The sequence below is a fragment of the Pteropus alecto genome, unplaced genomic scaffold, assembly GCF_000325575.1.
Source record: "Pteropus alecto unplaced genomic scaffold, ASM32557v1 scaffold134, whole genome shotgun sequence".
Taxonomy (NCBI): domain Eukaryota; kingdom Metazoa; phylum Chordata; class Mammalia; order Chiroptera; family Pteropodidae; genus Pteropus; species Pteropus alecto.
In genome coordinates, this window is record NW_006436283.1 from 12,401,824 (window position 1) to 12,415,112 (window position 13,289).

The 13,289-nt window shown below is 43.2% G+C and overlaps 1 protein-coding gene across 1 annotated transcript in view; it reads right to left on the reverse strand.

Moving 5' to 3' along the window:
• Positions 1 to 5,163: 5,163 nt before the first annotated feature.
• Positions 5,164 to 13,289, reverse strand: part of LOC102889075 (intercellular adhesion molecule 5) — a 9,311-nt gene continuing 1,185 nt past the window's right edge. Inside the window, exons 2-8 of the mRNA XM_015589634.2 lie at positions 11,632 to 11,707; positions 10,051 to 10,317; positions 8,861 to 9,181; positions 8,345 to 8,623; positions 7,541 to 7,810; positions 6,651 to 6,893; positions 5,164 to 6,472 (exon numbers count right to left, since the gene is read on the reverse strand). Of these exons, the coding sequence (XP_015445120.1) occupies positions 6,264 to 6,472; positions 6,651 to 6,893; positions 7,541 to 7,810; positions 8,345 to 8,623; positions 8,861 to 9,181; positions 10,051 to 10,317; positions 11,632 to 11,686 (1,644 nt within the window). The 5' untranslated portion in view covers positions 11,687 to 11,707 and the 3' untranslated portion in view covers positions 5,164 to 6,263. The remainder of the gene's footprint in view (positions 6,473 to 6,650; positions 6,894 to 7,540; positions 7,811 to 8,344; positions 8,624 to 8,860; positions 9,182 to 10,050; positions 10,318 to 11,631; positions 11,708 to 13,289) is intronic.

The window sequence follows — 13,289 nt, forward strand, 5'->3', positions numbered from 1 at the left end:
AAGGCAGACAAAGATAAACGCTGTATGATTTCACTTATGTGCGGAATCTAAGGAATAGAAAGAACAAACTAAGCAAAAACAGTCTCACAAATATAGTGGACAATTTGGTGTCGGACAGAGAGGAGGGGGGTTTGGGGGGCTGGGAGAATGGGGTGAAGGGAGGGAGCAATTGGGGGGATCGTTTTATGAACTACATAGATGTCTAACCAATGTACTACTGTATACTTGAAACTAAATTAAAAAATAATTTTTTAAAAAAAGAAAGAAAACATGGAGCCCACCTGTATTCACTTTGGATATTTTACATTTAGTAACCTAAGTCCTTGGGGAGTGGTTAAAAGTTGGAATAATTAGAAGCCTAGAGCTCCATTTCTGAGCTCAGAAACTATCCATCTCCCTTAGATCATTCTTTCATTGTCTGACTTTAAAATCGTGGCATTTTGGAATTAGAAGGGCCTCATTAGTCATCCTAATTCCTTCTGATTTAGGAATCTTACCCTACAGCACCCCTTACAGACGGCATTCGCTTGTGTGGCACTAGCATCAAGGGAACTACTACTCCACAAGGCAACTCACTCTACTAAACCGCTCTGGTTTCAGAGAAGTATCTCTTACATTGAGCTGAAACCAGTATCCCCGTAAAATTCTTCATCTGGTCTTAGAATTATTTGGAAATCTCGTGGTCTTAAGAAACTGGAGTAATTATTATAAATATAGTTATCTCTTGGCTTGAATACGTATTTTAAAAGGAAATGTGAGCCATCTTAAGACGTATTTGTTCAATGAATGTGGCAGGAGAAGGGTGCCTGGAGGGGTGTTATAGCTACTCTGAGGATTCTGAAGGGGGGTTGTCATGACAGCAGTGGGCAGCAGGGGGAGCCACACTCCAGAGAGCATCTGCTCAGCTCCTACTGGGCGGAGCTGAATCAAGTCGATTCCTACTGGTTGAGAATTCCAAAGCGGCTAGCTGATTTTGCAAAATTTTAGAATTTAAAAAGACCTTAAAGACCATCTACCCGAAACTCTTTGATTTGACAAATGTTATTCTGTCTTTCAGTTCTTCAATTAGGGAGTGGATGGCATCCTCCCCTGCAAATTAGAAATGCCTGAGATGCTTTCTTAACAACTCTTGCAGTAGCCTTCTCTCCCAGCGATTCTGATTTAATTGGTCTGAGAAGGGAACCAGGCAAGAGTACTTTTAAAAGCTCCCCAGGTGAGTCTAAAGAGCAAACTAGATTGAGAGCCACTGAGTTAGGGACCACAAAGATGAGAAACACGTGTCACAGCTACTGTCTGGATAAAAGGGGCAAAAGGAGATGCAAGATCTGGGCCAGCTCTGGCTCTCCCTATTTCTAATCAGTCATTAAAATTTTTTTCTAATAAGCCGGTAATAAAAACACAAGGACTGTGTGATGTCCTTCATAGGAGGTACTTAGAGCAGTCAAATTTAGAGACAGAAAGTAGAATCGTGGTTACCAAGGGTGAGGGACAGGGGGAAGGGGGAGTTGTTTAGTGGGTTCAGAGTTTCAGTTTTGCAAGATGAAAAGAGTTCTGGAGATTGGTTGCACAATAATGTGAATGTACTTGACATTATTGAACTATACACTCAAAACATTTAAGACAGTAAATTTTATGTCTATTTTACCACAATTTTTTAAAAATTTAAAGTATTTTCTAATGAAAAATCTTCCTAGGAGTAAGATCAGTGAGATTTGCATGAGGAAGAATTCAAAAGGCAAAGCTCAAGTAACTCTAGACCCCTGGAATCATGTTTTTCTGATTCCATACAATCTTTTAAATTTACTCTATCCTAAAATGATCATGTCCGAATTTCCTCCATCAGCATTGCTGAAACACATATAGTCAGTTTTGTCCCTTTGATACGGGATATCACTTGTGAAATTCTTAATCTTTTAGCAGGAAATGAAATGGGACATCTCTTGCAGAGTTCCTAATCTTTTTAGTAAACTTAGTTTTCTTCCCTCTTTTGCTTGGGAAAAAGGCCCTCCCCCTCAAATCCAGATAATTGCCTCAAATTTGGTGACTCCTAAGATCCTCTGGCCATTGATAGGGTCATCGGCCTATTGTTAGCAGAAATGGTGTTAGGCCAGACAGGGCCCTTGGAGTCTGAGAGGGGAGGGGACTTTAGGCCAAAGGTCCTTTTATACTCTTTGAGAAATATATTAACCAAGCCTATTTCCCTTTACTTGTTTAATAGGCAAATCAATAATTCAAATTTGGTGACTCCTAAGATCCTCTGGCCATTGATAGGGTCATCGGCCTATTGTTAGCAGAAATGGTGTTAGGCCAGACAGGGCCCTTGGAGTCTGAGAGGGGAGGGGACTTTAGGCCAAAGGTCCTTTTATACTCTTTGAGAAATATATTAACCAAGCCTATTTCCCTTTACTTGTTTAATAGGCAAATCAATAATAGAAAAATATAGATATATGATTTAAATAACAAGTTTGTATCTTCTTTTCCTTGTCTAGGGACTGAGGGGTACTGAAGTCCACCCTAATCCGCCCACAATTAAGCAAGCCAGAAGACATTTTTAGTCTAAAAGTAACTTCCACAAAGAAACAAGCAGAGAATTAGGTATCAGTTTAAGCCAGTTGCTCACACCTGCACAATGAAGACCCAACGACCTTCAACTCACCTGAGTTTCATTATACCATAATATGATGCATATGCCCAGAAGTTCATTAATATCATCATAACAGACTGAATTCTGGGAACAAACATGCGCAGAAAGCAAAATAATGAATCATTGAGTCCTGTCAATCTTAACTGTCAATCAAGGAAGCCCACCCCTCTAAGAAAAGTAACCACTCACAGCACATAGGGATAAAAACCCCAAAGGCCTTCTTACCAGGCCTTTTGAGCCACACTTCTCTTGCTCAGACCTGCTTCCACGTCTGGAAGTGTACTTTCCCTTCTAATAAAGCTTTTTTTCCTGCTCTATTTCGGTGTCTTGCTCAATTCTTTGTTTGAGACGTCAAGAATCTGGACAATGCACCTGGTGAGGATCCTACTCTCCGGGCACATCTTTATCATACACATTTGAAGGCAGAACTGGCCCTTTGTCCTTGCTTCAGAAGTCCTCCTCAGAATCATAAGACCTGGGCTTCTGGGTCAAGCAAACATGACACTGTCTTGCAGCTTTTTAAATTCAAACTTCTCCTCCCCCTACACGCACAGCTGAGAAATACTTTGAGTGATACTAGTATTAGTCACCAACTCGTCCCGGTTTGCATAAGACTTTCTCAATTTTAGTGCTGAATGTCCCATGTCCCAGAACACCTCAGCACAATGCGAACTGGAACAATCGGTCATCCTGTAAGTAGAACAAAAAAGGGGTAAAAGTAGATGAAGGAAAGGAATAGAAAAGGAGAAAGAGCACAATGGAAAAGAGAAAAGTGTCCATGGTATATGTGACTTTTGATGGCCCTCAATAGTTGTCACGGTTTTCTGACTGTTGCTTTGAGTTTATTATAATTATGAATAACCACCAGTATTATTATTAGTGTAATAATGAAAACTAAAACTTGTGAACACATACATACAAAACCATGCTAGTATTTTTACAAATACTATGTCATTTCTTTCCAATTATAATAAGTAAATATTATTATTCTCCCTATTGTAAGAAGACTCACTGAAGATTTAACTTGTTTTTTCTCAGATCTAAAAAGAAAGACACCAGAAAGTCACTTTGACTTTCTTAAGAAAGTAAACTTTTGGAGTATTAAAGGTCACTCTCTTCCCCTAAAGATAATCAGGGTAGCTGCAGGTAAGTGTGAGCTGTTTGCTTAATATTCAGAAAAAGAGTATAATCCAAACCTTTTAGGGGGCAGGGCTCCTCCCTGGAGACCAGGCAGCTCCCCTTAGAAGAGTGGGCAGAGACCAGCTGTTATTCTGGAAAAGAGATGTAATGAAATCCTTCGTGATTTAAGAATTGAGTAGGAGGGGCCGCCAGACTCCTGGTTGTGTGGATCCTTGGCGAGGGAAAGGGAAAAGTTTTCAAGTCTACACAGGGTGGAGCCTACCCAAATCTGAACAGCTTTGCAGGATGGCTAATCCAAGGTACTGAGCTCTAAGAAGTGTGACCCTGGAAATCCATGCAAGGCGTCACCCCCAGCTGGACCAAAGCCCAGAGGAATTGGACCAAGCTCCTGAAAAATCCAAGGCAGCCAACTCAGAACCTGGATCTGCAGAACCGCAAGGTTTAACGGACTGTGTGGGACAGTCTGTCAACAGTGACACCATGTGGCAGTGAGAAGCAAAGGCAAGATCTGGCTAAGCCTTCAGGCTCTCCCTGGTGGATCCAGGAAGTACGAATGAGCCCCCTCCTCCCTTCGGTTTAGGATTCTCTGTGCTTTAGGACACTGGGACCCTGAAGTGGGGTTTGCAGACTGAAATAACTCCAGACCTGAGGCAGCTGATCCCAAGAAACTGAAATGGCTAGAGATTCCTGGATTCGACGGCTGTATATGCTCCTAAACCTGCTTCCTAACTTATTTCCCCAAGTGTTTAAATCAGAAAAGTGAGTAATTTATATTACATGATAAGAGCAGTGGCTACTATATTTATTGAAAAAATTGAGGCAGAAAAGGTCATTTTGGAAGATATTGTTTTGCAGAATCAAACAAAATATTTCCAATATTTCCAATCTCCAACCAGGGAGCCTTCCTTGATCCTGAGTTAGGTGATTTTCTACGGATCTGTGCTTTCCCAGTCAGTCAGAGGGGTTAAAGCACAATTGTAATTTCCTGTTGACTTCTCTCATAGACTGTAAGCTTGCAGAAAGCAGGGGCAGCGTTCTGTTCACCACCGTATGCCCTGTCTTGCGTGTGTTGAAACCAAAGGGTTATTTTTATACCTAATCCATAACCCAGACTCAAGGAGAAATGAGAGAATTTTTTTCACTTCAGTGCTTGATGCCATGTTCTTTCTAGCTAGTGTCTACAGTTTGGAAGGCTGTGGACCTCTATCTGGAAGTCTAGACTTTAGTTTTGAGGGCTGGTCAAACAGGCTGCTGCCATGAACTAATGCACCACCTAGGCTGGTTGTTGATGCTACCAACTTGACATTCTTTTCTTAGAAATTATACTCAAAGTGCAACCACGTGGTTTAATCGAAGCTTTCAACAATGACAAAGAGAAATACTTTGAGAAATTGTAAAATCGCTTTTATTTTCACCATATCCAACATTTTAGTGACCCATATGTGTCCAATTTGGGAGAAAAGTTCTGGTTTTATGACTCCTTATGTCTTCTCTTTCCAAAGAACAGAGAAGGAAGCTCAATCATACGATGTGGGAAATATTGTCACAGGAGGGATCCTCCCGAAGCTTAAAAAAAATAGTTTGCAGACATATGAGAATACATATTTCTTTATGAAATGGGAGAATGAACATTGGAACTCTACCCTAAGACCTGCACAGGTAAAAAAAAAAAAATTAATATGTCAAATGTGAACTCACAGATGATTACTCTATAATGGATTATGAAAAAGAGTTCAGAGATGTTTGGATCCCTTAACCTACAAAGCCAATTTCACGGAAGAACACGAACTTCCACGCCAGAGGCAGAACACTGGGCTAGGTAAGCTGCTTTTCTAACTCAGTGTGGAATTTCTTATTATCCTCCTCCAAGGCACACAACTGATGGTTAGTGAGGTGAAGTATGGCCAGCCACTGACTCTTAACATTGTCGTCATGCTGGGTCTGGGAGCCTGTATTCCAGACTCCCGGGTTAGGGGAGCAGGGGAACATGTAGACAGGAATAGGGTTCCTATTCCTATCCCTTTGTTTGATACTCACTCCCTTCAAAGTCCTGTCTCTGGACAAAGAAACTGGTTCCCACTTAGTCATGTGGAAACCATGAGAAATGAGTTGCATTTCTGAGATATTTCTATTGCTTCGGTCTGATGTTTGGGAGCAAAGGGCAGTGGTAACAGGGATGATGAGGCAAGGGTGGGATTTTCTTTTGCGAATCTAAGAGTGGACTGATTAAGCCTACAGCAAGGAGCAAGAGGCCTTCTCACTAGTTCTGAAATTCCTAGTGACTAGAGTGAACTTGGGGGAGTACAACTTGTGGATGGACTGGATGCAAGGGACATGAAGGGACATGGGGGCCTGAAACACTTGTTTTATGCGACTGCACAGGGCAAAGGATAATGTCTCTTCTTTTCTCCTCTACCCCATTCCCTCCCTTAGGAAATTACAGTAGCAGAGGTCGCTTCAACCAAATAGCTGTTTCTACTTAACAATTATGTGCATTACATTTTTCTGCTTGTTGAACAGCAAACTGGCTTTCTTCCTCTTTGTTCTTCTCTTTCTGCCTATAGGAGAATTTCCTCCTCTCTATCTTGCAGGGCCGATAGTTCAAATACAGCGCTATGATGATTACACCCACACCAAGGGCAACAGTAATGATGATGAAGATGGTGGAGCTGTTTCCTTCATCCAGTCCTGCCCAAGCACAGAAGATAGAATTGGGAGGGTTCCAGAGCAAGAGAATCACACCCCAGCCCACCAAGCCCATTTCTCATCTCACCACCCCCAGCCCACTGAAATCTTTCTTCTTTCCATGTCTGGATAAGAATCCCGAACCCCATTTTGGGCCTGGCGGCAGGGGAGTTACTGTCACCTTGAACAACGACAGCAATGTCTTTGCTGACAGAGCCCAGCCGGTTAGTGGCCATGCAGCAGTAGGTTCCAGTGTGGTTCTGGGTTGCCTTCTGTGGCACTTCAAGGTCAAAGATCATTCCATTCCAGGTACACACCAACGAAGGAGTTGGGTTTCCCTTTGGGACGCAGGCAAGCATCTGTTCCATCCCTTCCACCCATTTCTGGTTGCCAGGGCAACCAGATTCCTCCAACCGTGGCTTATCTGGAAAAAAAAAAAGAGTACCTGAAGGAACAGAGCTCAGTGTGCACATTCCCTCCTCACAGGCATGTTCGCCTCTCCCTCCTCTAACCCAAATGCTGTCACAACTTTCTATCCCAAGAAGAGGCCCATCAGTGCCCTGCTTTGGTCCACTCGTTTCCTCCATTTCCTAGGGACAAGGGTCTGAGGTGCAGCATAGGGCATTTAACAGATTTTGACTAAATGAACAAGACTGCTCTGCCAATGGTGGCCTCGGGGCCGCTGCTTTCCACCTTTGTTTCTCAGTGAGTGAGACCATGGGTAGTAGCGAACCCAGAGATGAGGACTTTTCTACTTTTCAAAATACAAATTTGTATGTGGAAATTTATTTCCTCAGCATAAACTCCAACTGTCACTTCCCACGTTCTCAGCCATGGGCCCTCGACTAATGCCCGATCACTTTAACCACTTTCTCTTCTCTGTGCCCGTTTCCCCTCAAGTTTCTCCCCACTCACTTTGTTGGGGGTAAAGTAAGCTTGGAGTGCTTTAGTTTTATTTTTTTCCTTTGATTTTATTTTAATGAGAAAAATATGGCAACTCTAACAATGAAGCTGCAGGAAAGGGAGACTAACACTCCTATTTTTGACCAGAAGGATCAGACCTATACTCACATAAGACATGGAGCTGGATCGTAGTGGTTTTAATCAACCGCTGACCCTGAACCTCCAAAGAGGCCTCACAGGAGAAATTTCGGCCATCATCTTCCTCCCTGGTGGTAAGTAAAAGCCAGGCAGGCTCCCCAGGGGCAGGGAGGTCTGGGGCTCCCTGAAGCCGAAGAGTAGGACTGGGTGATGTTAACACATGCCCTGTGCAGGTCACATTAACGTCTGTCCCTGCCAATGGGTATAATTCTTCTATCTCCAGGATTGGTGGAGGGAAGCCTATAAGAAAAGGAAAAAGAGAACCAAACGTGTATCTCAAAACTGGCAGCCATTCTGTCCTCTTGCTGCTGGTGGTATCCCTTGGGTGGGCAGACAACAGAGGAAAGACTGTGGCTACCACAACTGCTTCTGTGCTGAATGGCAGGAGCAACGAGGCATTCTGGGAATTTGAGAACTTCTACAACAAACGCAGTGTGCCCACATTTGGCTAGGTCCCTGCAGCAAGAATAGCAAGATGTCTTTTTCATCTTGCAGATTTCCTCCTAGCCTCAAGTAACTGTTCCCAGAAACAAGTTCAAGGATCCAAGTAGGATGGCCTAAGGAAATGAGGCGAAGGCTGGGGAGAACTACTGTCTCAATGTGTGTCTCCAACCTGCCTGAACTCATCAGAGGAAGATGAAGACTGATGTTCACTGGAGAGCAAACCCCACAAAAGTTAGCAGGGGTATTTGCAGTCAAATCACGAAGGCTTTACCGAGGAAGTTTTCAATGGCAGAGAACCCTCATGGGGAAGGGAAGGGGCCGGTAACTTACTATACACATGTACCGGCTCTCTTGTTTTCTGTTCCATTGGACCCAGAGATATAAGGCAGGACAGCTCCTGATCACCGGCTTCCATGGCCCGAACAGTGGCATTGGCCCATGCTGTGTCTTCTTCCCAGGAGAAGAAGGGGCTCAGCTCCTGGTCTCCCAGGAACAGGCGGAATGTGACCTCTTTGGCTGGGAACACTCTAGCCACCTCACAGCTCACAGTCTCTGCCATCCCAACCTCCAGAAGTGGGGAGACCCAGACTTGGGGGTGCTCAGAGAATTCTGTCAAGAAATGAGAAAAAGGAAAGGAGAAAAGCCATGATAAATCTTGTCATGTAGTACCTGACAACGTAGGAAGGGAATGGGGCAAAAAGGCTCTCTGTCCTCCAGGGTGTTTAAAGCCCAAGAAGAGGTAGAGCTCAATTACGCTCACACCTGAACCCTGTGGGGACTTAGTCCCAAAGGTATGATGGGGAGAATGAGCCTTAGGGTTCCTCCCACACCCGAGCTCTGACTCACCAAAACTCCGGAGTACCCTGATGGCTGAGCTAGAGTGAAAGAGCTCGCCACCATGCGAACTCAAGTCCAGTTCTGCACGGCAGGAGAAATTGCACCTGTCATTCTCCCTTTGAGCTTTGACACTGACGGTGACCTCAGCTCTTTGGGAGGCGATAGCCAAGTTCGTAAAGTTCTTTCTATGTAGTTCTTGGTTACCCTGGAGAAGGGTGAGGGCGAGGTTCTCCAGTGGTGCTACACTAGGCACATGGCACTTCACTGTAAAGACTTCATCCACGGCCACCCATGCAGGCTGCAGCTCCAGGATCACCTGCTCTGGTGGCTCTTTAAGACAAAAAGTAGGTTTGATGAGAGAAGGTTACTCACCCCTTCCAAAAGAAATGGTATAGGACAGGAAGCCTGTGTTAGGAGGTGACTGACTGCTACCCTTAAACCATCTGATCAACAGTGTCAGCATTCTGCCACCCCTGCCCTAGATGGGACGAGTTAGTCTTCTGACTCTTCTGCCCATCGAAGGTGGCGAAATCCATAGCCAAGAAATGAGACTGCTGAGGGAGGTCTGTGCTCTAGAGAGATTTTCTCTTACCTGAGGTGCTTCAGAGGCATGAGCAGCTTCTGAGGAGCACCTCAGCATCACACAAAACTACGTCCTAGTTAACCACACTCTTGCCTCACAGGGATCACACTTATTCTTAAAGCCATATCCCTGCCGATGCCATGTGCCCACCCAAAAGACCCTCCCCGCCTATCCCCATCACTTCAAATCCTAACCATTCTGCAGGAGTGAAGCCCAGGCACCTCCTCTTCCACGAAGACTTCGCCAGCTGCCCCAGCCCACAAAGACCCTCCTTTTTCCGGTTGCTATTTATTCTAAGAATTTGTGGCAAATAATTCAGCATTAATTGTACACATTTTTTAATCATTTATAAGTTAGTGTTATTAGCATATGCCACCTGTGTGTGAACATACTCAAGCACAGATGTCTGGATTTTCTCTATGGTATGTTCCTAATTTAAAAGCCTACACCAAAGGGAAATGGAAGTAATTGGCTCTTGAATTCCTACAGTAGGACAGAAATCTTTATTAAGGGCCCTAATTCTCTCCCCTAGAAGAAATCTCTAATTTTTCCCTCAATAAGAGATAGTCACGTTCCCGCATTCTTCTCCTCCCCGCCAGCCCTCAGCCCCACTCACGATACATGGTGATGTCAAGGCTTGTGTCCTTCTGGATCCCTGCGCAGGAGAAGAAACACTGCAGAATAGAATCCTCTGTGACATCCTCCAGGAGAAACTCCTTCCACTGAGGCCCTTTGCCCACCTGGGTTTTCTTTAAGAAAGTCTCAATTCCACTGGGTCCTGGGTCTGGACAGGTAGTACTACAGTTGACCATTAAGGACTCTCCAAACTTTACCAGGGCCTGATCTGGCCAAACAGAAACCTCAAATAGCTCTTCTGTGGCTCCTGAAATGATCAACCACATATGCCAAACTCTGGTAAGAACCACAAGACCCAAACAAAACACAGAGCCTGCTTATCTAGTTCCAAGTTAGAGAATAGGAAACCTACCCTGAATGAACAGGGGACTAGGCGAGAAAAAGACCCTTCATGAACAAGTTAAAACCCTGATTCCACCACCATTCTCTCTACTCATCATCTTTCCTGGGGTCTGATTTCTCCTTTAGTGTCACCATGGAAACTACGGAGTTGCTAAAAATTATGCCCAGGAAATCATTCTCTTCCTAAACTTCCAGAAATCTTGGAAGCTCCCAGGATTGGCTGCTGAGGGCCCTCATGGTGTTCATCGACCCCTAAGATAAAGAGCTTTGTTACTTACTTATACCTCAAAGCAGTGTTTCTCTCAAATTATGGCCTAAGGATTACCTTCCCCAGAGTCACCCGGAATGCTTGTAAAACTGCAAATTCTAGCTCCACCTCAAACTGAATGATTAAGAACTTGTGAAGGTGGGACCTGGAAATACGCTAACGAACAAAACAAGCACTCCTGGTGACCCTTATGCACACTAAATTATGAGAACCTCTAATCTAAAGGTGACTCTCAAGGTCACTCATTTCCCATGGAACTTTTCACCCTCCTCAAAGTGAGACTGTTCCATTTTGCTTTGGTGCAGATGTTTGGGGATGCTTAAGAGTTTAGTCCATTAGAGAAACCTTCTCAGGTGCAGTGAGAGAGACATATCTCTCAGGTAAATTTTAGATGTGTGATGTAGGTGAGAGGCAAAGTCTCATGAAAGCTTCCCTATAAGTCCCCTTTAGCTACTCGAAGTCTACCATCTACTTCATCTCCCAAATACCAGTCCCCTCTGCGAATACATACTCTTGCAGCAATGTTACCCACTAAGAGTCCAGTTCCTTTCTCGTCATTCGGAGAACTCCTCACAACTGAGCTATGGGCCCTGTACTATCAAAATCTTATTCATGACAGAGGGTGGCAACAAAGAAGTTAAAATATTATCAAAATCAGAAAAATAGGGCAGTCCTGTGCAGCAGGGAGCCAAGCAGAGAAGGCATATTTCTTAAGGAGAGTTCTCCCTGATGGTCTATTATCCTGTCCCTTAATTTGGGTTATCCCAATACAGCCAGACACACATAGATTCTGTGTCCTAGTGATCCAAGAAATAGGAATCTCTCCCAAGGGTCCAGATGTGTGAATACTAAAGTGTCACCCCACTCAGGACTTCCTATCCTCTTTCTCATTGCCCAGCCACTGGTACCAAGGCAGATACTGGCTAAAGAAACTTTCCCAAATAGCCTCACCTGGGCAAGGGATGAAAGCCAGCAGGGCCCAGACACCAAACAGTAGTGTTTCCATCCTTATGAGAAGGGCCAAAGGCTAGAGAGAAAAAGGGGAAACAGCAATACTGGAGAAAGTGACAAAAAATATAGAAAATTTTCTTTGGTATTGTTAAAAGTCAGCCCCTTTCCTGAAAACCCACACAGTCTAGAAATTTCAGTAAGAGTTACCGGTGGTACTAGAACTTCTAGATTCTGTTTATTTTGAATTATGCACACAGCAAAAGGACACAGGACTCTTCATGATCTCTGTGAAATATCCCAAAGATAATCCATCTGTTTCTGATCTGCCTCCATGTTCACCAAGCAACTTCTAGATTATTACTTTGCCTGAGTTAAATCTAAAGTATCCACTTCTCTTTTCTCCACCAATTTATACCAAGATTTTTCTCCAAAATCTCATTCAAGTTAATTTCTTCTAAGAAAGGTTTCTTGACCAACCTTGTCCAACTTCACAATTCCGCATTTATTCACATTATATGTATCTTGCTTTATGCCAAGCATGATTTCTGAAGTTATGTATATGAAAATTTCTGTATAGAAGATGTTTAGGGGATCTCAGTCTGGTTTGAGATGGTGGCTAGAGGCTGTGTTTGTATAGTAAACATGAAAGTGTATGTTATAGATCAATAAAAACAGCAGTGTTCTTCTAAGTATTTTTTGACATCTTACATAAAGTTTAGAAAATATCAATTGTTCATATCTAATATTATTTTGAAAGTGGCATGGGAAGGGCAGAGAAAAATAGTCTTCTCACTGTTTTAAGGGCATTGCGTAACATTCATTTAACTGTATAATTTTTTTTAATATCAGTCACATTACCTCATACATTGTGGAATCCCAATTAACTTCGAATTCTTTGAGATAAAGTGCTCTTTTCATAACACCTACTCTAAGTTAGGCATTCACTACTGATCTACATATCTCATTTCAGTGGCACTTTCTCAATCACATCTTGTTTAATAATTTCTAACATTTAATAAACATATACTACGTTCCAGATACTGGACTGAGTACTTTATCTCATAGCAATCCTACGATTATCCCTACTTATACAGATGAGGAGATGGAGGCCAAGAGAGGAAAAGTAACTTATCCCAGATCACGCAACGAGTTAAGAGGTGAAGCCAGAATTCAAACCCAGGCACCTTGACTGTTGGGCAGTGCTCTTAGTTCTTCATTGCTTCTTTATAGTCAATGAGTCCAGATTATCTGTGCTTTGAGGGGGCCACAGTGTCACAATTCTGAACAGAGCTTAATCCCAGAGCTCCTTCTACTTTATTCATCTCTTCTTAGCTTGCTGAGGTTACCTTTCTCTGCAAAGCCTGGTCTTGCTGTGAATTAATATCACAGACTCTTTTGCTCCTGGATTCTTAGCTAAATAAAGATTTCCCATCTCTGAACGCTATAAGCCAAGCTAGTTGGTTTTCCTTTGAGGTTGCCACTAGTATATGTTCATGCCCCGTAAACAAATATAAGAAAATGGAAGTGGGGGGTCCTTTCTATTTTCATTCTCATACTAACACTTACTTTGTTCTATGTTATTTCAAGTATCCCCCCATATCTCCACAACTCTAATATTTCATTCTTGTATTCAATGGCATTTTATGATCAGGTACTAA